This window comes from Hippopotamus amphibius, chromosome 15, assembly GCF_030028045.1.
Source record: "Hippopotamus amphibius kiboko isolate mHipAmp2 chromosome 15, mHipAmp2.hap2, whole genome shotgun sequence".
Taxonomy (NCBI): Eukaryota; Metazoa; Chordata; class Mammalia; order Artiodactyla; family Hippopotamidae; genus Hippopotamus; species Hippopotamus amphibius.
Window position 1 is genome coordinate 19,697,275 of NC_080200.1, and position 24,704 is coordinate 19,721,978.

General features: G+C 35.4%; 1 protein-coding gene and 1 pseudogene across 1 annotated transcript; both read left to right on the forward strand.

The window, feature by feature from the left end:
- Positions 1-4,243: 4,243 nt before the first annotated feature.
- On the forward strand, positions 4,244-5,286 carry LOC130836313 (olfactory receptor 7A17-like; annotated as a pseudogene).
- Positions 5,287-17,952: 12,666 nt separating this feature from the next.
- LOC130836314 (olfactory receptor-like protein OLF4) lies at positions 17,953-18,921 on the forward strand. Its single transcript, XM_057708371.1, has one exon. It carries the CDS (start codon positions 17,953-17,955, stop codon positions 18,919-18,921), a length of 969 nt encoding a protein of 322 aa, XP_057564354.1.
- The last annotated feature ends 5,783 nt before the right edge of the window (positions 18,922-24,704 follow it).

The window sequence follows — 24,704 nt, forward strand, 5'->3', positions numbered from 1 at the left end:
AAGTATCCAAGTCACTTGAGAACCAATCTAGCATAGCCCAGAGGCCAGATCTCACTGTGGTTATTTGCTGGCTTTCCTCATATGTACTAATTTATGATGCTTAAAAAGTGAACAGTGCACTTGGAAACACAAGGGTCAATGATGACAATTAAATCACGCTAGTGGAACCCCAATAGAGGAAGGAATGGGAGGCAAAAACTTCTTCCAGGAACAGTAGTACACAAGTCTAAGAATTTTGTTAATTAACAAGAGTAGACAAATAGGGTGTTACTTGTGGTGGGCTATCCAGTGAAGTGAGGGTATTTCTTTTCAGTTTAAGATGGGCCATAGTAGGCTATGTTTCCACATTAAGGAGAAAGATCTAGACTGAGTAATATTTGCAAATACATCTTTGCAATAGCTATGCATGTGATATATATATATATATATATATATATATATATATATATATATCACTTTATACATATGTACTTCTAGTTTCATATCTGTTATTCCTTATTGTTCCTTTTGGCCTTCACAGTAAATCTATTTCTCAAAATTGCATCACCTCTGGCCATAATTCTTTGCCATTTGACTAAACGTCGTCTTTATATTCTATGAGCATATTTGAATCCATCTATCTCTATTTAAGATGAAATTAGAACTTAGATGCTGCTTCCTTCCAACATCGTGAATGTCTTTCTGTTATATTCTTTCATTTTCAAGTCTTTGGCAATTTAATCTTGAATTAATGACCCATGTTGGTATCATTAAAATTCTTACTCTTTTATATCTTTTTATCAGTTATTTGTAGATTTTCATTCAATTTTGTTACCTACTATTGTTCAGGAAACAATACATTTAAAGTAATTTCACTCTCACCAATATTTTTGTTCCATAAGTTCTTAGTTTCCTTTAAAATCTCTTTCTAAAATATGCACTTATACATATTCACATCCTTTTACACAAATGTATGGATACAATCCTGAGCATAAATGGTGTTTATGTTTTAGGGATAAATGGTCATTATGTTTAATGTTCTTCTACATTTTCTCCTTTTGTTTCTTCTTCAATAATACCTCAGAGACTTGCTGCGAATCGACTAGCATAATGCTGGTTCATTATTTCACTGTCTGTATAATATTCCATGGTGCGGCTGTGAGACTCACATATTCAGTGCTCAATCATATCATTTTTCAATAAATCACTATTTACTGCTTCAAATACATTCTGGGACTGCTAATTTAAATTTGTGCTTCTCAACCAAGGGTAATTCTGTCCCCCAGGGAACACTGAGCAATATCTATAGGCATATTTTTGCTGTCACATGGATGTAGTAGGGTAATTGGAGGGCAAGGATGCTTCTAAACATCCTATAATGTACAGAATAGACACCACCACGGATAATGATCTTGTCCAGAATAGCCAATAGTTCATAGTTTGAGGAACCCTGAGTTAAATAATATCCGTTTTTCTAATGTCAATAGCTGTCTTCAGGTCATTTCCCCAATGTTCCCCACTTCACATTTCTGACAGTAAAATGAAAGAGTTCCCCTTATGCCTGTAATACCTGTATAAAAATTTCAACCCCAATAAACAGTAAGTGTTTTCCCAGGCTGAGGGTTGTGAATGCAATTTCTGTCATTTTTTTTAATTTTTATTTTAAACTCTTACTCGTTTTGAGCAAAGTTTCATATATTTGATCCACACGTCATTTTCTATTATTACCATAGGTCTATATAGTATATGCCTATATTTTGAGAGCTGCATTTTGAATGACCTTTACAAATTATTGTTCTGCAATTCAATTTTGTGTGGGTATTGTTGACCATAAAAAGTTTTAAATTATATAGAATTAAATCCCTCTTTCTTCTTACTGGATATTTTCTCACATTTATTATAACAGTTTTCCTGACTGTATATTTTGTCTGTATTTTTAATATGATCATCTAAAATGGACTGTTCACTTTATACTGGGGTGTTTAGTCCCTGTTTAAAAGATGTGTTAGATAAGGAACCACTTCACTTCCTTCTAGATATATGGCCATTTATTCCAGCTTGTATTCAACAATAGAGCCTTTTCCAACAAAATTGAAATACAGTCTTCCCGTAGGGTAGTGTTCATATCTAAGGGAACCTAATTCCTAATCATTCAAAAATTAATAACAAATCATGTTATTTGTCAGAAATTTCTGGATACATTTTATGTTATATTCTCTTGAATAAAAGACTTTTCTAAATTAATTATTGATTCATGCTGTAATTGTTCAATTACTGCTGCTGTGTATCATGTTTCAGTCAGTTTTTGATGTTACATTCAGTTTTGTTTAATGAAATTACACAAAATCTTTTTAATTGGTTAAATGTTTTTTGCCATTCTTTTTATTTCATAATTTCTCACTTTCTTCAGTGTAATTTTTAAATGAACACACATATATTCACATACCTTTGGGAAATAAAGAAGTGAACAAGGCAGTTGAAGTCTCTGTTGATTAGGAACTTGCATAGTAATGACAAAGTCACAGTCCAGTGAAATAAAACATAGTGTTCTCAGGCTTAAATAATGTGAAGAAATTCATTCAGAATAAGAAAGTGAATTTTCATGACCTTCTCAGGCTTCACAGCATACGGTCTGGAAAGGCCTTGTCCAAAGACCAGAACTAGAATTAATGTGTGTCCATTGAATTTATTAAAAAGAGAAAAAAAAATAAGCCCAAGAATAGCAAACAAAATAGGTCCCATAAGAAAACAGAGACAGAGCTTGCTTCATTCAATATCAGTCTCAAAAAAAAAAAAAAAGTCAAATAATATGGAAAAGGCTCAAGACAAATAAGTCTTCCACTGCTTCATATAACACACACCCAAGTTTTGTTATATTTGTATATTTCCGGTTTTCATTACTTAGTTTACTCCATTGGCTTACTTTTCTCTTGGGTTATTAAATATGTATGGTTTGTCACATCATATAGATATCACTATTTCCGTCCTTGGGAAAAAGGTATTTTTCTTTGTGCTTTTTCCTGGGTATCAGGGAGATGTAGCTGAAGTTGGAATGTTGCCAAACCAAGGAAGTTTTTCTTCATTCCATTGTCTCAGGGGCCATTTGAGCTTATTAGATCTTTTCCCTTCATTTTATCTCTCTCTCATATTTTTTTATATTTCTTTTAAAACAGGGCAGTAAGTGGCCATAGCAAAAAAGAAGCCCAAGTTTACTATTCTCTCGGAAACTTATAAACTGGTATTTCTGGGTAACATCTAAACAGTGTTTAGGAGAAAGTTAATCCAATGACCAGCTTGAGCTGTCACCACCCATGGCCTAGGAAGGGTGGTTCTGGGTGAGAAATTCATGATAGTAACACAGTCCAGAAGGCTGTGGTGTGTCTGTGTGCATGCGACTCATGGAGTGAGAGCAGTTCTTAAAGCAGAGGCACCTGGACTCATATATTAAGGTGACATAATAAGGTGACAGAGACCAGAACTCAATTAAACAGATGGTACTAAGAAAGAGATCTCATTCAATTCTCGGGATGTCTTTGCAACTAAATTCATAAAGTGCAAGGAACAACATGGAAGGAGGGATTCTCTGTGTACTGAAGTTACAGCTGTAGCAGGGAGGCCACCTTGTAACTCAGCATACCTGACACCATCTCTAATTTCTTCCCCTCTTGCTTATTCCTCTTCAGCACTGGCTTCTTTGTTTGGATTTGAATATGTGGAACCAATTTCTTCCTCAGGTCCTTTGCACTGGCTGTTCCCTCTGTGGGGCACATGCTTCTCCTGATATCATACTAGATTATTCTCTCTCTTTCTTGAAGTCTCCTCAAATAACACCTTATTTGCAGGCCTTTCTTGAACACTCAGCACAAAATGACACCTCCTACTACTTTCTCCTGTATATCTGGTTTTATTTTCTTCATAGCATCTGTCGTGTTCTGACATGTTATATAATATTTTATTTGCTTATCATCTTTCACCATCCTTGGATTGTGGGAGATTTGTTTTTCAGCATTCTCTATTTATTCCCTATGTGTGCTTGGAACATGGGAGAGTCTCAAAATATATATCTCTCAAAGGCATGAAAGAATTTCTCGTTAAAATTGTAAATACATGTACTCTTCAGAAATATGCTGAGAATGGGATAAAAATTTCTATTCAGAGGTGAAATGAGGGTATACCCTCAAGAATTTATCTTTATGAATTTATCTATCAAAATATTAACGTCAATTTCTTGTCAGCAAAATACAAATTATAGTAGTTCAGCTACATGAGTTATGCCCATCTGAGTGAAAATTGACATTTTTTTTTTCTCAATAGTCTCCTCCACCACATGGAACCAAGAAACAATACACAAATTTCAAATTTTCTTCTTCTGGGACTTTCAGAGGAACCAGAACTGCAGCCTCTCATATTTGGACTTTTCCTCTCCATGTACCTGATCACTGTGTTTGGAAACATGCTCATCATTCTGGCTGTCAGCTCAGATTCCCATCTCCACACACCCATGTACTTTTTTCTCTCAAATTTTTCCTTTGTAGACATCTGTGTCACTTCCACCACCATCCCAAAGATTCTTTGGAACATTCAGACCCACAGTAAAGTCATAACCTATAGAGGCTGCATCACCCAGATGTATTTTTACATTCTCTTTGCAGCATTAGATGACATTCTTCTGAGTGTGATGGCTTATGACCGCTTCCTGGCCATCTGCTACCCCCTGCACTACATGGTCATCATGAATCCCCGGCTCTGTGGAATGCTGGTTCTGGTGTCCTGGATCATGAGTGTCTTGGATTCCTTGTTACAAAGCTTAATGACTTTGCGACTATCCTTCTGTACAGACTTGAAAATCCCCCACTTTTTCTGTGAACTCAATCAGCTGGTGCAACTTTCCAGTTCTGACAACTTTCTTAATAACATGGTGATGTATTTTACAGCTGTCCTGTTGGGGGGTGGCCCTTTTGCTGGTATCCTTTACTCCTACTCTCAAATAGCTTCCAGCATACATAGAATCTCATCAGCTCAGGGGAGGTATAAAGCATTTTCCATCTGTGCATCACACCTCTCCATTGTCATCCTATTTTATTGTACAGGTACAGGCGTGTACCTTAGTTCTGCTGCTACCCACAGCTCACACTCAATTGCAACAGCCTCAGTGATGTACACAGTGGTCACACCCATGCTGAACCCCTTTATCTACAGCCTAAGGAATAAAGACATAAAGAGGGCCCTGAAGAGTTTCTATTTCAGTCCAGGTTAAAAGGACTAATTATCCTGGGCGTGATGACATGCCATTGTTTCATGGCTTAAAGCCTCAGAACCAGCAATTGTGATTCTTTGATCATTATGGAATAAAATTTGTGCCTTCTATTTTTTTATTGAGATATTCATTTTTTGTCATTCAGCTTCTCGGTACAATATCAGTACCTGTCTTTATTAAGCTTTTTATTAAGCTTTTTCCTCTTTCTATTATATATCGGCAGTTTGTACTTTTTCTTACCTCAAAATTGTCCTAACTTTGGGTTAGAAATGTTTGTAAACTCCATTTCATTGATAGTGGATTATAGATTTATGAATAATAATTGCTTCTTAAATAACATATGTCATGCCAAGTAATCTTCTATTGTCTTCCTGAAAGAATAATCATTAGTTGCATTACTCATATTAAAAAAAATAAATTCAGTTTTTAATAAGGCTGGTTGAATAAGTGGATATGGAGAAATGATTGTGAAGTCATATGATTTTTGTTTTTACTATACAGAGAGTTGATGCCCTTAACCCTTGTGTTGTTCAAGGGTCATATCTTCATACACTAACATATTTGTACATCATCATGATCAAAGATGGCTCACCACGCAGCTTGAAAACCTGTTTGGCTTTCAAGACATGATTCAGGGTCACAATTATCCAAGCAAACATGTCTTCCAATCTCCTACTTTCCTAGAAGGGAAACTCAATGGGGTCACTTTTTAATGCAATTATCTGAAATAAAATTTAAAAACAGAGTAACTATGAATGCTACCTTTAAATACCAGAATAAATGCCCAGAATCATAAGGAGTAGATTCTTATAATTATTCTCAATTCTGTTCACTTTCACTTTATATCAGTTAGCTATAGCTATATTAGAACTTATCCTAATAAACATTTTTATATAATACCTTCACTGTTATATGAAACTGTGTGGATAAGAATTGTTCTCATCTCTGCTGGGGTCCTCATGACTCTAATTCTCTATGTTCTAATACTAAACCTCATCCATGATGTTGTATATTTCACTTATTTCTTCACCAATATATGATAGTTTTCCCCACTTATATATGTTGGTTAGAGTTTATGTAAAAATACTTTATCGTTAGTGACGTCAGCATCATGGAAGCATAACACACTTCCTTGCTCTCTCTCTTTCAATCTACTATTAGTAAAATTTCCATAACTAAACAAAGGTTTTTTCTGCCCAACACACCAGAGCTCCAGATATTCACACATTTGTACCTCTGAAGGTGGCTGTACTAGAACACATAGAAGAGGGGGAACCGGGGGAACCAGGTGAACAGCAGAGGCAGTTCCCCTGATCCCAGCCTCATGGATTAGACATCTGAGCCCTTAGGCCCAGAGAACCTAGTAGCACCAGTGGAGGTGGCACACATGACCCTTGCCCTCCTGGATGCAGCAGCACCAGCAGCCACAGGGAACCAGACAGTAGGGGTGGTGTGACCCTCACACCAGGTTACACTGGAAAAGGCAAAGTATCCATGATCCTGGTGTCCTCAACAGAGCTGGCAGCCACAGCAGGGACACTGGCAGCACCAAGGCACCAGTAACCCTGTAGACACAAACAGTGATGACAAGGCACCAGGGGACACATCTGGTAGGGGCAGTGAAGGGCAAACAGTGCAGCTTCTCAAATATAGCCAGGTGCAGCTCAGGTAAAAGAAACCAAACACTTGTGCTACTGTCACCTAACTGAAATACATAAAGGGATCTCTAGTTACCAATTTTTTGAATTGTTAGAATCAAGCAAACAAAGCTTTACCTAAATTGAGAAAATGAATTAAAAAACAGGTTTTTGCTATTTCAAATGCACTGGCAGAGGAGCAACTCACCGAGCACCATGAAAACCACAGTAACATGGAATCACTAAAGGAAAATGACAATTTTCTATCAACTAATCTTAATATCATGGAAGATTATGATCCAACAAGTAGAGCATTCAAAATAGTGTCTTGAAGAAACTCAACAAGCTACAAGAAAACTCATAAAGGTGCTTAAATAAGCTTGGGAATAAAAATAATGAATATAAAGAGCAGTTTCCAAAGAGATGAAAACTATTAAACACAACCAGACAGAAATTCTGAAGCTGGAGAATTCAAAAAATGAGCTGAAGGGCATATTAGAAAGCACTGGAAGTAGAGGACACCATATGAAGGGGAGAAGTAGTGAGCTCAAGGATAGAATGATTCAGGTAGAAGTGAGGACAGAACTAAGATTTTTTTTTTTAATGAAGATATTCTATGATAAATATCTAAATCCATTAGAAAACTTAACAAGGATAATGGGTATCTCAGAAGGAGAAAAAAGAGAAAGGAACAGAGAGTTTATTTAAAGAAGCAATAACTGAGAACTTTCCAAGTCTGTGGAAGAAATAATAGAAGACCTAACTGTCTCAAGGCAAAAGACCTTCTCCAAGACATATATATTAAAACTGTCAAAGGTCAATGACAGAAAGAGATTTTTTTTTTTCTTTAAACACACTAATATTTATATGAAATAGATAATAAACAACAACCTACTGTATAGCACAGGGAAATATTCAATATTCAATATCCTCAATAGCTTGTGATAACCTGTAACAGAAAATAATCTAAGAAAGAAGAAATATGTGTGTTTTTATATGTGTATATGTGTATATACACATATAAATCACTGTGCTGTACCCCTGAAACTTACGTGACATTGTAAATCAAGTATATTTCAATACAGATTTTAAAAGGGAAAAAAGTGTTAAAGGGAGTCAGAAAAAAAAATTGAGTAAACTACAAAAGTAGTTTGGGCTATCAGCAAATTTATCGGCAGAGACACCACCAGCCAAGAGGCAATGGAATGTCATACTCAAACTATTGTGATATAAAAACTGACAGCAAATAATACTCTATTTAGCAAATTATCCTTCAGGTATGAAGGAGAAGTAATGGCTTTCCCAGACAAACAATATCTGGGAGTTCAGCACCACCAGAACTGCCTTACAGTGAATGTTGAAATGCTCTCTTCTACTTGAAATGAAAAGGCAAAAGTACACAAAACATTGAGTAAGGTGATAGAATAAGAAAATTGAAACCCTATTCTGAATACATTGCTAAACAATTATAGTATAATATGTAAGTGCAGAAAAAACATTAAAAATAACTGAAGCACCTTGGTTTGGTAACAAACACACCATGAAATATTTTCTGCATTGAACAAGTACAGGCAAAGTAATAAAGCCGGACCATATATTACACCACATACAAAAATAAACTCAATATAGATTAAAAATTTAAATTAAAGATCTGAAACATTAAGAATCATAGAACATTTTTTAATTCTAAGTAACTTTTTTTCTTTATTGGGGCATATTTGCTTTACAATGTTGTGTTAGTTTCTGTTGTACAGCGAAGTGAATATACTATGCATATAAATATATCCCCTATTTTGGATTTCCTTCCCATTTAGGTCACCACAGAGCCTTAAGTAGAGTTCCCAGCGATATACAGCATGATCTCATTAGTTATCTATTTTATATATATTGGTGTATACATGTCAATCCCACTCTCCCAATTCATCACATCCCTTTTTCCCCACTTTGGCGTCCATATGTTTGTTCTCTATCTCTGTGTTTCTATTTCTGCTTTGCAAATACGTTCATCTGTACCATTTTTTTTTCTAGATTCCACATATAAATACTGTAACATATGGTATTTGTTTTTCTCTTTCTTACTTACTTCACTCTGTTTGACAGTCTCTAGATCCATCCACATTTCCTCAAATTACTGAATTTCATTCCTATTTATGGCTGAATAATAATCCATTGTAAATATGTAGCACATCTTCTTTTATCCATTCATCTGTTGATGGACATTTATGTTGTTTCCATTTACTGGCTATTCTAAATAGTGCTGCAATGAACATTTGGGTGAATGTGTCTTTTCAAATTATGCTTTTATCTGGGTATATACCCAGTAGTCATACTGCTGGGTTATATGGTAATTTTATTTTTAGATTTTTATGGAACCTTCATACTGTTTTTCATAGTGACTGTATCAATTTACATTCCCACCAACAGTGCGAAAGAGTTCCCTTTTCTCCACACTCTCTCCAACATTTACTGTTCATAGATTTTTTGATGATGGCCATTCTGAGCAGTGTGCGGTGAAACCTCATTATAGTTTTGATATGCATTTTCCTATTAGTTAGTGATGTAGAACATCTTTCCATGTGCATCTTGGCCATTGCTATGCCATTTGGAGAAATGTTTACTTAGGTCTTCTGCCCAGTTTTTGATTGTTTGTTTTTTTGGTATTGAGTTGCATGAGCTGTTTGCATTCACTGAAGATTAATCCCTTGTTAGTTATTTCGCTTGCAAATATTTTCTCCTATCTGAGAGTTGTCTTTTCATCTTCTTCATGATTTCCTTTGCTGTGCAAAAGCTTTTAAATTTAATTAGGTTCCATCTGTTTATATTTGTTTTTAATTTTATTACCCTAGAAGGTGGTTCAAAAAAGATCTTGCTGTGATTTATGTCAAAGAGTGTTCTGCCTAATTTTTCCTCTCAGAGTTTTGTAGTGTCTGGTCTTACATTTGGATCTTTAATCCATTTTGAGTTTATTTTTGTGTATGGTGTTAGGAAGTGTTCTAATTTCCTTCTTTTACATGTAGCTGTCCAGTTTTTTCTGCACCAATCATTGAAAAGACTGTCTTTTCTCCATTGTATAGTCTTGCCTCCTTTGTCATAGATTAGGTAATCAGAGGTGCATAGGTTTATCTCTGGCTTTTCTATCCTAGTCCACTGATCTATAATTCAGTTGTTGTGCTAGTATACCATACTCTCTTGATTACTGTAGCTTTATAGTACAGTCTGAAGTCAGGGAACCTGATTCATCCAGCTCCATTTTTCTTTCTCAAGATTGTTTCAGCTATTTGTTGTCTTTTGTGTTTCCATACAAATTGTAACTTTCTTTATTCTAATTCTGTGAAAAGAGGCAGTACCTCTTGACATTGTTTTAGAAATATTTGTATGGGGATATATGTATAAATAGAGCTGATTCACTTTGTTGTACAGCGGAAACTGGCACAACAGTGTAAAGCTATTATACTCTGATAAAGATCAAGAGAAAAAAAAAAGAAAATCAGTTATAAATTGGAAAAAAATAAACACTGTTATCATGCCAAAAAATATTTTGGGGTGATATATCCCCTCAGCAAGGGAAATAAAAGTAAAAATACAAACAAACGGAACCACACCAAACAAAAAGCTTTGCACCATGAAGGAAACCAGGAACAAAACTAAAAGGCAACCTCCTCATGGGAAAATATATTTGCAAATTATATATGTGATAAAGGGTTGTTATTCAAAAAAGAATTGTCAGCTCAATTAAAAAATCAAAATCCATATTGAAATAGGTAGAGGGCCCTCAGTAGACATTTTTTTTCCCCAAAGGAAGGCATACATATGACCAACAGGCCCATGAAAAGAGACTCAACATCATTAATCATCAGAGAAATGGAAACTAAAACCACGAGATACACCTCCCAATGTTCAGAATGCCTATTGTCAAAGAGACAAAAATCAGTGAGTGTTGGTAAGGACCACATTTCACCAGGAATGATACCCAAATTTCACAATTTCTTCTTCTGGGATTATGAGAGGAACCAGAATTACAGCTCCTTATATTTGCTCTTTTCCTCTCCATGTACTGATCACTGTGTTTGAAAACCTCATCATCATCCTGGCCACCATTTCTGACTCTCACATCCTCACATCCATGTAATTTTTCTTCTCCAGTCGGTTCATTTTAGGTATGTTTCATCTTCACCACCAATCCAAAGAAGGTAAAGTGATAACCTGTGAATATACATTTATCTACTCATTTTAGATTAAGACAACATTTTTCTGACCACAGTGGCCTATGACTGATTCATGGCCATGTGTTGACTCCTGTGCTACCCCATGACCATGAACCATCTGCTCTGTGGACTGCTGGTTCTGGTGATTTGATTCACGAGTGTCCTGCATTCCTTGTTACAAAGATTAATGATATTGCGACTGTCATTCTGTACGAACTTGGAAATCCCCTAACTTGTGAAATCAAACAAGAGGTGCAACTTGCCAGTTGTGACACCTTTCTTAATGACATTGTGATGTAATTTGAAGCTCTGAAACTCCTGGGTGGTGATTTCTTGCCTGGGATCATTTACTCTTACTCTAAGGTAGTTTCCTCTATATGTGGAATACCATCAGCTTGGAGAAAGTATAAAGTGCTTTTCACCTGTGCATCTCACCTCTCACTTGTATCCTTGTTTTATTGTGTGGGCTTTGAGTGTACCTCAGTCCTGCCTCTACTCAAGCCCTTCTACTCAGAGTCAAGTGCAATTGCCTCAGTGATGTTCACTCTGGACACACCCATGCCAAACTCCTTCATCTACAGTCTAAAGTACAAAGTCATAAAGAGGGCTCTGCAAAGATTCTTGGGGTGGCATCTATAAAAGGACCAACTCTCATAGGGTTAGAGAAGTCCCCATTCTTGCAGGGTGCAAAGAATTTGAGCCAGAATTTAATATTCTTTTATCAGAATATGGAAGTAGAACTTGCTCCCTCTCTCCATTTCCTGAAATATTCACTTATTTAACTCAAATTCTTTGCACCATTGTGGTAGCTCACATTTGTAAGTTTCCTTTTCTGTCTGATTTAAAAACAAATTTCCCCTTTGTCCATTTTCTACTTTCTTGAAGCTTTTCCCAAATTTAATTCAAAATATTTACATTTCCCATTTACTTCATAGGACAACATGGATTTCTTACAAATAATTTCTTCTCAAATGATATACATCATCCCAAACAATTTTTCTCTTCTGCTACTGAAATAATTGTCATAAGTAATTCTACTACTGTGGGGAAAAAACAAAAACAAAAACAAAACAAAACCTTGAATTACTAGATAAGGCATTTTATATAATTTTATAATAGAGGAAACCTGAGACTACAGTTTTTCATTCTTTGCACACCATTCCTTTGTAAATCACTCCCTTAACTGCTCTTCTTGAAGATGGAGACTTTAACCTATAGTTTGTTTTACAGGTGGTTATTCCCTTTTATTCTTCTTTTTAGCATCCTTTTCTCTTACTCTGCAATATCCATAATACCTACCTTAGACACTGATATAGGTTAGAAAACTACAGGTTTCTAATTGGAGTCTACACAGAAACACAAAATTGAATATACTCACTTAATATGGCCTTTCAGTCAGGGAAAAACATAAATACAATGAAAATTTAATCTACTTTTGTATTACTAAGGAAAATATTTCATTTTCATGCTCTATATCTATGCATTGAAGTGTGGATTTTGGTGTCCATGCAAAAGAGCCTTTTTTCATTAGGGTGAAGGATTGGTTGGTGTATTTATGATGATAAATTATATGTTATCATCTATAAATAAATGGAAAAAATTCTTTCAAAAATATATACATAAAATATTCTTGGTGAAAGACTAAATCTATATATATATATATATATACCTGACTCTAACAGTGGGCCACAGCCTTGCTACTCAAATGTGACTCCAGACTAGGCCCTGCAGCATCAGCTACCCATGGGAGCTTGTTAGAACTGCAGTTCCTGGGCCGACTGTTGCCAAATAACCACAGGGGCAAAATCATCTTTGGTTGAGAACCACTGCCCCAGAGTTCCAGAACTGAAAGATTTCAATCAGACTCCATCCCATACTTGGTTTAAACCTTTGAGCAGAACATTAAATCCCTCTGAGTCCCATTTTGATGATGGAGAACATAGTTCATAAAAGTACTACCTCATAGAAAGCACTGTTTCAAAAAATTATATTTGACAATCACTATAATAGCCTAAGAACATATGAATATCTCTCATAATTACAATAAATGACAGCTCTTAATTTCTGATATAATTGGGAAATTCCTTATTGGCTTGTAAAACTGTCATAAATCTAGAATGTATTTAGAGAGGTTTTATATTAACCTTGCCCTTGATGAGGTGAATAGCAATTTTTACAGATTTCAGGGTTGTGTCCTCACCACAAATCAAAGCTTTGAAGCCCCATGAAACTTAGTCAAAACAAATTCTTAATATCATACTGTTGAGAAAATTTGAAGTCAGGGATGTGATGAGGTACTGGGAGGTGTAGAGCTTTGGAAGCAGGAGAGTTAGAGGAGAAAGAGTAATAAAAACTGAATTCACCTAACTTATAATGTAGTCTCCTAAGATCAGAGAATCAGCAGAAAAAAATCCGTTCCGTCCAGCCCAGTGTCCCCAAGGGAAATTATGTATTATACTTATAGATTTGAGTAACAAGGGGAAAATATGCCAAATGAGCTGACATAGGAAGCTGTTAATATCTCCTCTGCTGCAGTCCCTCAGTCTGTTCAACTTTTGGTTAGACAGGATGCAATCTTTGCTTTTGCAGTCTGGCTGAGGGATCAATGCTTGATCTCCTCTTGTCCTGTATGGGGACAGAGATTTGGTCTGCATCATCAACTATTTATTCGGGAATTTGGACGTCCACAGAGAAAGCTTCCTCTCCAATTTCCCAAGCAGGTGAGTCTGAGAGCTCCATAGACAATGCAGGAGAGAATCAGTGAGGAGAGAAGCCAAGAACTTGTACCTGAGGTCACCTGTGAGACAATCTAACATAGCACGGTTACCAGAGATCACTCTAGTCTTTTGCCAGCTTTCCTAATAAATGAATATATTTATTTACGATGATCAAAATAAAATTGAACATTGCACTTCAAAATGTGTCACTGTTGACAATTAAATGGTAATAGTGGAAGCTCAATTAGAAGAAGAAAAGGGAGGCATAAAATGCTTTCATTAAAAGTAGAACATAAGGCCAATGATCCTAATAATTAAAAGGAGTAGACAAGTAGGGTATTGCCTATGGAAGGTCATACAGTGAAGTAAGGACATTTCTTTTTGTTTTAAAATGGGACATATTAGACTCTATTTCCACATGGGGAAGAAAGATCTATACCAAGGAATACTTTCAAAATACTTCCTTGAAATAGCAGTTCGTGAAAAGTGTATATCACAGTATCTTGAATACTGTGAATACTGTGAATACCCTCACTCTGGGTATTCACATTAAAAAATCTTTATTTCATTGTTGAAAAGGGGTATGCTAATGAGCTTTACTTTGCAATTATCTTATTACCTGTGAGGCTGAATATATTTGTTGGTTTGTTAGCCATTCAGTGTTTCTCTATTTTTAAAAGTCTGTACAAATTCTTTGCTTTACATTGTGGTGTCAGAGGGTTATTATTCCTTTTTTATTGAATTCTTTGAAACTAAGAATTGTTTCTTTACAAAAATTGGGCATTTGCCATTTAGGTTTTTTTATATATGTGTAGATATATTTGTGGGAATTATATAAGAGTTTATTAATTTTGCTGGTTGAATCTATCAGTCATATAGTGTTCTCTTCACTGCTTTTAAAAAAGAATTTGAAATATAATTGCCATATAAAATATTAGTTGCTGCTATACAGTATAATGATTCAATATTTGTTTATATTGCTAAATGATAACCACAATAAATCTAGTTAAAATCTGTCACCATACATACTGTAGTTACAATTTTTTTTTTTGATGAGAAATTTTGAGATCTACTGTCCCTTAGCGACTATCATATATGCAACAGAGTATTATTGAATTTAGTCACTGTATTGTACATTATATCCCATCCATTGACATTTTACTTTTATTACCAAAATTATTTAGCTGTCACTTTAATATTCTTCATGTGTCAATATTTTCTATAAACAAAAACAAAAATGAAACTTCTCCCGCATCCTTAACGGTGATAAATAGCCTCGTATATGTTTCCAGCTAGTTTTCACATCTCTGTTATGCCTTGTACCTCTTGGCCTTGTGATTAAATTTGTTTCTAAAATTTGCATCACATTTGGCCAAAATTTGGAAGACATTCATTTTTTTTTTTTTACTATTGGACTAAGAATCACCTTTATATTCTGTAAGCATATTTGAATCCATCCATCTCTATGAGATGAATTATAGTTTAGATAGTGTTCCCTTTCCACATTTTAAAAGCACTTCTGTTATATTTCATTTTCAAATCTTTAGCAATTTTAATGCTAAATTAATAACCCATGTTGGTATCTCTAAATTAATACTTTTTTGTCTTTGTATAAATTAGTTGCAGATTTTCATTCAATTTTGTTACATACTCTTTTTTTATAAAACAATCTTCTCAACCTAATTTCATTCTCACTGACATTTTTATTCCAAAAGCTCTTAGTTTCCTTTAAAACTTCTCTTTCTAAATTATGTACTTATACATATTCACATACTTTTACACAAATATATGAATACAGTCCTGTGTACCTCATAAATACTCTTTATGCTTTAGTTTTCTGTTTTGTTTTGTTTTTTTTTTTTTTAACCATGTGTTCCCTCCCGTTTTTTAACAATGATACCTTAGGGACTTGCTTCCAATCAGTCAGTATAATGCTGGTTCATTATTTCAATATCACTATAACATTTCACAGTGTGGCTGTGATACACATGCAGGGGTCTATCATATTATTTTTTAACAAATTACTATTATAGCACAGTTTTAAAAATATCTGGTATCATTCATTTAAAACTGTACTTCTCAACCAAGGGTAATTATTTCACCCAGGGGATATTGAGCAATATCCATAGACATTTTTCACTGTCACACTGGAGCAGTGGGTGGTGGGCAAGGATGCTTCTAAACATCCTACACTGTACAGCAGGGGTCCCAAACCCCAGGCCTTGGACCAGTATTGATCAGATCCAAGGCCTGTTAGGAACAGGGCTGCACAGCAGATGGTGAGCTGCAGGCCAGAGAGTGGATCTGTATCTGCAGCTCCCCATCATTCCCCATCGCTCTCATACCACCTGAAACATCTCCCACCCCTGTCTGTAGAAAAATTGTCTTCCACCAAACCGGCCTCTGGTGCCAAAAACATTGGGGGATATTGCTGTACAGAACAGACCCTACCACAGAGAATGATCTGGCCCAGAATATCCAATAGTGCAGAGATTGAGGAACACTGAGTTAAAGGAAAATATATGTGTTTTTAATATTTCCAGCTGTCTTCAAGTTGTTTCCCTAATGTTCCACACTTCTCCTTTATGCTAGCAACATTAGAAATTTGCCCTTCTGCTACCTGTTTAAAAATTTCAACACCAGTCAAGTGTCAGATCTTAGTGTTTTCCCATGCTGATGGTTGTGAAAGAGAGCTCTTGCTGTCTTCTCAAACTATTACTTACTTTGAGCAAAGGATCTTTTTTTTTTTTGATCACTCTCTCTTTTCCTATTATTACTATATGTGCATGTATTTTATGCTGAACTTTTGACTTTTGGCTGTAATTCAAATGATTTTTACAAACTATTGTTATGCTGCTGACTTTTTGGCTGGGTATTTTTGACCCCAAATTTTATGTTTCATACAGTTTAATATATCATTCTTTTTATTTCTGAATTTCTAACTTTAATTATGGTAGTTTACTATTGGTAGATTTTGCATGAATTTATTATATGTTCATCTAAAAAGGATTTTTTACTTTTATAATTGTGTCTTCAATCCCTCTAATTTTTTGAAGATGTGTTAGATTTAGAAACAAACAAAAAATCCACTTTCTTTTCAGATAAATAGCATTTATTCCAGCTTTTATTCAAAATCCAGCCTTTTCCAGCTAAATTGAAATATTACCTTCTCATGTATTAAATGTTCATATTTAATATGACCCTAATTCCTAATCATTCAACAAATAATAAAGGAACATCTTCTATGTGCCAAAAAGTTCTGTGTATGTTATATGTTATATGTTATGTTCTATGTATATGTTATATTCATTTAAATGAAGGCCTTGGCTAAAATAAGTATTAATGTATGTTGCTCTTGTTAGAATACTGCTATTTTACATCATTTTTCAGTCAGTTTTTGATGTCCCATTTACTTTTGTTTAAAATTTCCCTATTTAACTAGCTTTATGTTGACTGCCATTAGTTTTTTTCATTGAAGTAAAATTAATTTACCACATTAGTTCCAGGTGTACAACATAGTGATTCAATATTTTAGAGATTACTCTCCATTTACATTATTATAAAATATTGGCTATATTCAATATATACTATATATTATATGATATATATTGTTTATATATTCTTGTAGGTTTGTCATACTTTTTATTCAATTATTTCTCATTTTCTTAAATGTATTTCTATATAAATGCACTTATATTCACATACCTTTGGGAAAAATAAAATGAACTATGAACTTTGAGCTTGCATATATTGATAGAGCCAGAGTACAGTAAAATAAATATATGTATGACATATGTGAGAAAAAATCATATGAAGAAAGTTATTCAGGGTAAAAGGGTGAATTTTCATGGCATGTGCATGACTTATAGAGAATGGTTTAGGGATGCCTTTGAATGTTGGTAAAAGAACAGAACCAGAAGAAGAGTGCCCCCTGGACTTGTCAAAAGAGAGATCAAAACTCAAGGAACAAGAGTAACATAGAAAAGATTCCATGTTAAAAAAAAAATGAGAAAAGACCTTGCCTCATCCCATACCGACATATATCAAAATTAATGTCTTGACTCTGAAATATAAGAGGTTTGTTTCTGCTACGTTACTAATGCTTCTGTGAAAATTAACCAGTTATTATTCTATAGCCTGGTAGTTACCGCCAACACATGGAACCACGAAATAATTCAGAAGTTTCAGAATTTCTTCTCCTGGGATTTTCAGAGGCATCTGAACTGCAGCCCCTCATATTTGGGTTTTTCCTCTCCATGTACCTGACCACTGTTTTTGGAAACCTGATCATCATCCTGGCCACCATCTCAGACTCCCACCTCTATACACCCATGTATTTCTTCCTCTCCAACCTGTCCTTTGTAGACATCTCTTTCACCTCCACCACTATCCCAAAGATGTTGTGGAACATACAAACACAGAGCAAATTTATCACCTTTGAAGGATGCATCGTACAAATGTATTTTTACATACTCTTCATAGGATTAGATGACTTTCTCCTGGCTGTGATGGCCTATGACCGGTATGTGGCCATATGTCACCCACTGCACTACACAGTCATCATGAACCCCAGGCTCTGTAGGCTGCTAGTTGTGATATCCTGGATCATAAGCGCTATTTATTCCTTGTTACATAACTTAATGGCGTTGCGATTGTCCTTCTGTGCAGACTTCAAAATCCCCCATTTTTTCTGTGAACTCAACCAGGTCTTACAACTTGCCTGTTCTGACACCTTTGTTAATTATATGGTCTTGTATTTTGCAGCTGCCCTGCTGGGTGGTGGTCCGTTTGCTGGTATCCTTTACTCTTACTCTAAAATAGTTTCCTCCATATGTGGAATCACATCAGCTCAGGGGAAGTATAAAGCATTTTCTACCTGTGCATCTCACCTCTCAGTGGTATCCTTATTTTATTGTTCGGTTCTAGGTGTGTACATTAGCCCTGCTGCTCCCCACAGCTCAACATCAAGTGCAGCAGCCTCTGTGATGTACAGTGTTGTCATACCCATGCTGAACCCCTTTATCTACAGTCTAAGAAATAAAGACATAAAGGGGGCTCTGAAGAGATTCTATAGGATGGTAGGTATAAAAAGACAAATTATCCTGGGGGTGATGGAGTTCCCTTGATTGCATAACTCAAAGGCTTGGAATCATAAATTGCGATTCTTTAATCATTGTAGAATAAGAGCATCTCCTTGTCCTGGGATTTCCATGGAAATATGTCATGTCTCTGTTTATTAAAATTTCTCCCACTTGTTTTTTTCACTTGTACTTTATTCTGCTTCAAAATTTCCCTATCTTTGGATCGGAAATGTGTGCAAATACCCATTTCTTTCATGGGAGGACATGAATTTCTTAGTAATAAGTTATCCTCAAATGACATATATCACCCCAAGTATTTTTTTCTCTTATTTCCCTGAAAGAGTATTTTACTAATTTTATTGGCGTATAGGTGCTTTGCAATGTTGTGTTAGTTTCTTGTTGTACAACAAAGTTAATGTCATACATATAAATATATCCACTCATTTTTAGATTCCCTATACATTTAAGTCACCAGAGAACATTGAGTAGAGTTCCCTGTGCTATATAGGATGTTCTCATTAGTTATCTGTTTTATACCTAGTAGTGTATCTATGTCAGTCCCAATCTCCCAATTCATGCCACCCCTCCTTCCCCCCTTAGTAACCATAAGTTGGTTCCCTACATCTGTGATTATATTTCTGCTTTACAGAAATGTTAGATGTGAAATAAGTTCATATCTACCACTTTGCTAGATTCCTCAAATAAGTGATACTATACAATATTTGTTTTTCTCTTTCTGACTTTCTTCACAATGTATGACAGTCTGTAGGTCCATCCACATCTTTGCAAATGGCAGTATTTTGTTCCTTTTTACGGCTGAGTACTATTCTATTGTATATATGTTCCACATCTTCTTTATCCATTCATCTGCTGATGGACATTAACGTTGCTTCCGTGTCCTGGCTATTGTAAGTAGTGCCCCAATGAACATCAGGATGCAGGACTATTTTGAATTCTGGTTTTCTCCAGACATAAGCCTAGGAGTGGGATTGCTGGGTCATATGGTAGCTCTATTTTTAGTTTTTTAAGGAACCTCAATACTGTTCTCCATACTGGCTGTACCAATTTCCATTGCCACCAACAGTGTAGGAGGGTTTCCTTTTCTTCATATCCTCTTCAGCGTTTATTTTTTGTGGATTTTTTGATTATGGTCAATCTGACTGGTGTGAGGTGATACCTCATTGTGGTTTTGATTTACATTTACCTAATGATTAGTAATATTGAGGAACTTTTCAAGTATTTTTTTTGTTTGTTTTTGTTTTGTTTTGTTTTTTGCCATCTGTGTGTCTTCTTTGGAGAAATGTTTATTTAGGTCTTCTGCCTTTTTTAAAATTTATTTTTTATATTGAGCTGCATGAGCTGTTTGCATATTTTGGAGATTAATCCATTGTCACTTGCTTCATATACAACTAGTTTTTTTCCCATTCTGAGTGTTGTCTTTTCATTTTGTTTATGATTTCCTTTGCTGTGCCGAAGCTTTTAAGTTTACTTAGATCCACTTTGTTTACTTTAGTTTTTATTTTCATTACTCTAGGCAGTATATGAAAAAGAAATAGATGTGATTTATGTCAGAGAGTGTGCAGCCTCTATTCTCTTATAAGAGTTTTATAGTATTCAGCCTTACCTTTAGATCTTTAATCCATTTTGAGGTTATTTGTGTGTATGGTGTTGAGTGTTCTAATTTAATTCTTTTATGTATAGTTGTCTAGTTTTCCCAGTACCATTTATTAAAGAAACTGTCTTTTCTTCATTGTATATTCTTGACTCCTTTGTTAGAGATTAGGTGACCATAGGAATGTGGATTTATCTCTGGACTTTCTATCCTTTTCCATTGATCTGTATTTCTGGTGTTGTGCCAGTACCATACTGTTTTGATTACTGTAGCTTTGTAGCAGAGTGTGAAGTCAGGGAGTCTGACTCCTATAGCTCCTTTCTTCTTCTTCAAGATTGCTTTCACTATTTGGGGTTTTATGTGTTTCCATACAAAGTGTAAATTTTTTGCTCTAATCCTGTGAAAAATGCCCTTGTTACTTTGCTAGGGATTTCATAGAATCTGTGGACTGCTTTGGGTAGTATAGTCCTTGTCACAATATTGTAGGCCAGTCCTGAAACTCCAGGATGCAGCATGATTTCCAAGACCTCAGGCTCCAAACTCATCTAAGCACCAAGCCAATCTAAGTGGCCCTAGCCTCCAACATGATTCCTGTTAACCAAAGTTTTGTCCCAGCCTCAAAATCAGGCCAGCACTCACAGCCCAAATGTCAGGCCCATCACAGTATTCCCTGGTGCCTCAACAGCCCCCCAAAACCCAGGGTGTAGATCTGACTCCAAGACATAAAGCACCATTCCTTGCCACTAGCCTGCACAAGCACAAGACCTGCCCACCTTAGGACTCCAGAAGGAAGCCAACTGAAAGACATCACCATATGGTCCATCACGAAATATGATAGGCTGACAGATGAAGGATTTTCCTTACCAGAGCCATTCTGCAAAGATGGAAAGGGAAACCTACTTCTTTAAATGAACTTACACTGATGCATGGCCACAAACATCACAATTAATCCAGAAAAAAAGAAACCACTAAAGGATCTCCAAAGAAGACATACAGATGGCCAAAAGGCACGTGAAAAGCTGCTCAACATCACTAATTATTAGAGAAATGCACATCAAAACTACAATGAGGTATCATCTCATACCAGTTAGAATGGGCATCATCAGAAAACTTACAAACAATAAACTCTGGAGAGGGTGTGGAGGCAAGGGACCCTCTTGCACTGTTGATGGGAATGTAAATTGATACATCCACTATGGAGAGAAATATGGAGGTTCCTTAAATTTCTAAAAATGGAATTACCATATGACCCAGCAATCCCACTCCTGGGTATATACCCAGAAAAAAACATAATTCAAAAAGGCACATGCATCCCAATGTTCATTGTGGCACTATTTACAATAGCCAGATCATGGAAGCAACCTAAATGTCCATCAACAGATAAATGGATAAAGAAGATATGGTACATATATACAATGGAATATTACACTGCCATGAAAAGGAACAAAATTGGGTCATTTGTAGAGACATGGATGGACCTAGAGACTGTCATACAGAGTGAAGTAAGTCAGAAAGAGAAAAACAAATATTGTATAATAATGCATATATGTGGAATCTAGAAAAATGGCACAGATCAACTGGTTTGCAAGGCAGAAATAACAACACAGATGTAGAGAACAAACATATGGACACCAAGGGGGGAAGTGGGGGAGGGGTGTGGGGGTGGGATGAATTGGGAGATTGGGATGGCCATATATATATATATGTATAAAATAGATGACTAATAAGAAAAATATGAAATATACATTTTAAATATATGCAGTTCATTGAATGTCAATTATATCTCAATAAAATTCTTTTTAAAAGGAAAAAAAAACTATAGAAGGAAACTAATAAAGCTTCAATGGCTGACCCTAAAGAAACAGAGATCTATAAACTTTCTAACGAAATATTCATAATAATGCTCTCAAAGTAGTTTGATAAACTACATGAAAAAATAGATAACCAAGCAAACTTAGGGAAACAATGATTGTTTATGTGTGCAGATATAACTGGACTTATATTTTCAAGGTGACCCTTAAAATACAGAGGCCAGAACTCAGCCAAAATAAGAGAGGGGTCCATTTCAGTTCATGGATTGTCTTTGCAACCACATTAATAAAGTGTAAAGGTGCATAGTGTGGAGGAAGAACACCTGTGCCTTGAAGTTGCATCAGCAGCAAGGAAGCCACATTATAGCTCAACATTCTCTGACTCTCTCTCATCAATATCCCCCCTTTTCACTCTCCACCACATACCACTTTCATTTTTTATACTTGACAGTCTGAAAAAGGCACCTTGCTCAGGGCCTTTGCAGTGGCCTTTCCCTCTACAGACACACACTTCCCCAGATATGCTCAGGTTTCCTGCTGTCTCTTAGTTGATGTCCTCCTTCAAATATCACCTTGCTTGCAGTCTTGCCAGATATCTTGTAAAAATATCATCTGCTATCCACCTTCTTCTTTACACCAACTTTTTTCTTCACAGCACTTGTCGCCATCTGACATATATTACAATATCTAAAAATTAATTTTTGGAGTATAGTTGATTTATAATGTGTTAGATTCAGGGGTAAAATGAATCAGTTATACATATACATATATCCACTCTTATTTTAGATTCTTTTCCCATATAGGCTATTACAGAGTACTGAGTAGTGTTCCCTGTGCTATAGAGAAGGTTCTCATTGGCTATCCATTTTATATATAGTAGTTTGTATATGTCAACCCCAATCTCCCAATTTCTCTCTCCCCCAATTATCCCTTGGTAACGATGTTTGTTTCTACATCTGTGACTCTACTTCCATTTTGTAAATGGATTCTTTTGTAACCTTTTTTTTAAAGTCCACATATAAGTGATATCATATGACCTTTGTCTTTCTGTGTCTGACTTACTTCACTGAGTATGACAATCTCTAGGTCCATCCATTTTGTTGCGAATGGCATTATTTTGTTCTATTTTATGGCTGAGTAATATTCCATTGTATATATGTACCACATCTTTTTTATCCATTTCTCTGTTGATGGACATTTAAGTTGCTTCCATGTCCTGTCTATTGTAAACTGTGCTGCAATGAACATTGGGATGAGGGTACATTTTTGAATTATGATGGTCTCTGAATACATGTCTAGGAGTGGAATTACTGGGTCATATGGTGGTTCTACTTTTAGTTTTTTAAAGGAACCTCCATACTGTTCTCCATACTGGTTATACCAATTTACATTCCCACCATCAGTGTAGGCGGGTTCCCTTTTCTTCACACCTTCTCCAACATTTATTGTTTGTAGATTTTTTGATGATGGCCATTCTCATCAGTGTGAAGTGATACCTTATTGTAGTTTTGATGTATATTTCTCTAATAATTAGTAATGCTCAGCATATTTTCATGTGCTCCTTGGCCATCTGTATGTCTTCTTTTGAGAAATGTCTGTTTAGATCTTCAGCCAGTTTATTGATTGGATTTTTTGTTTGTTTGTTTGTTTGTTTATATTGAGATGCATGAGCTTTTTGTTTATTTTGGAGATTAATCCCTTGTTGATTGCTTTGTTTGCAAATATTTTCTCCCATTCTGAGGGTGACATATTGTGTTACTATTTTTATTTCCTTGTATTCTTTCTCCATCATTGGAATATACAGACGTTTGTTTTCAGCACCCCAAATTCATTGCCTAGACAGTGCCTGGAAAATGTTTGGCACTCAATCCATATTCCTCAACTTCATAAAAGATATTTTTAATAAAACAGTGGTATGCATTATGCTCGAAGAACAGGCCAAGAGTAGAAAAGTAATTCCTAATTAAAAATGGAAACAAGATATCCTTAAAAGGTACAGATCCATACTAAAAATATTGAAATGAATTACTCTTATCTAAAAATTGTAGCATTTATTTGAAGTTATTAATACAAGCTTATATGGGAATAGCATTTAATTAAAAATAGTGTTTATGATGTTACATGAACCACAGGGAACCAGGAAAAGGCACATGAATTTCATAATGACTTTGGCAGTCCCCCTATATTAGGACTTTTCTTCACCAAGTACCTGATTACTGTAGGCAGTAACCTGCTTATCATCAAGACCAGCTGATCAGACGCCCACCTCCACACCCTCACATATACTTCTTCTCTCACTGGCCTTTGTGGACCTCTGTTTCACCTCCACCTCTATTCAGAGATGTTGAGTAATCAGAGAACAACATCATTATCTATGCAGGCTGCATCATCCAGATCTATTTTTC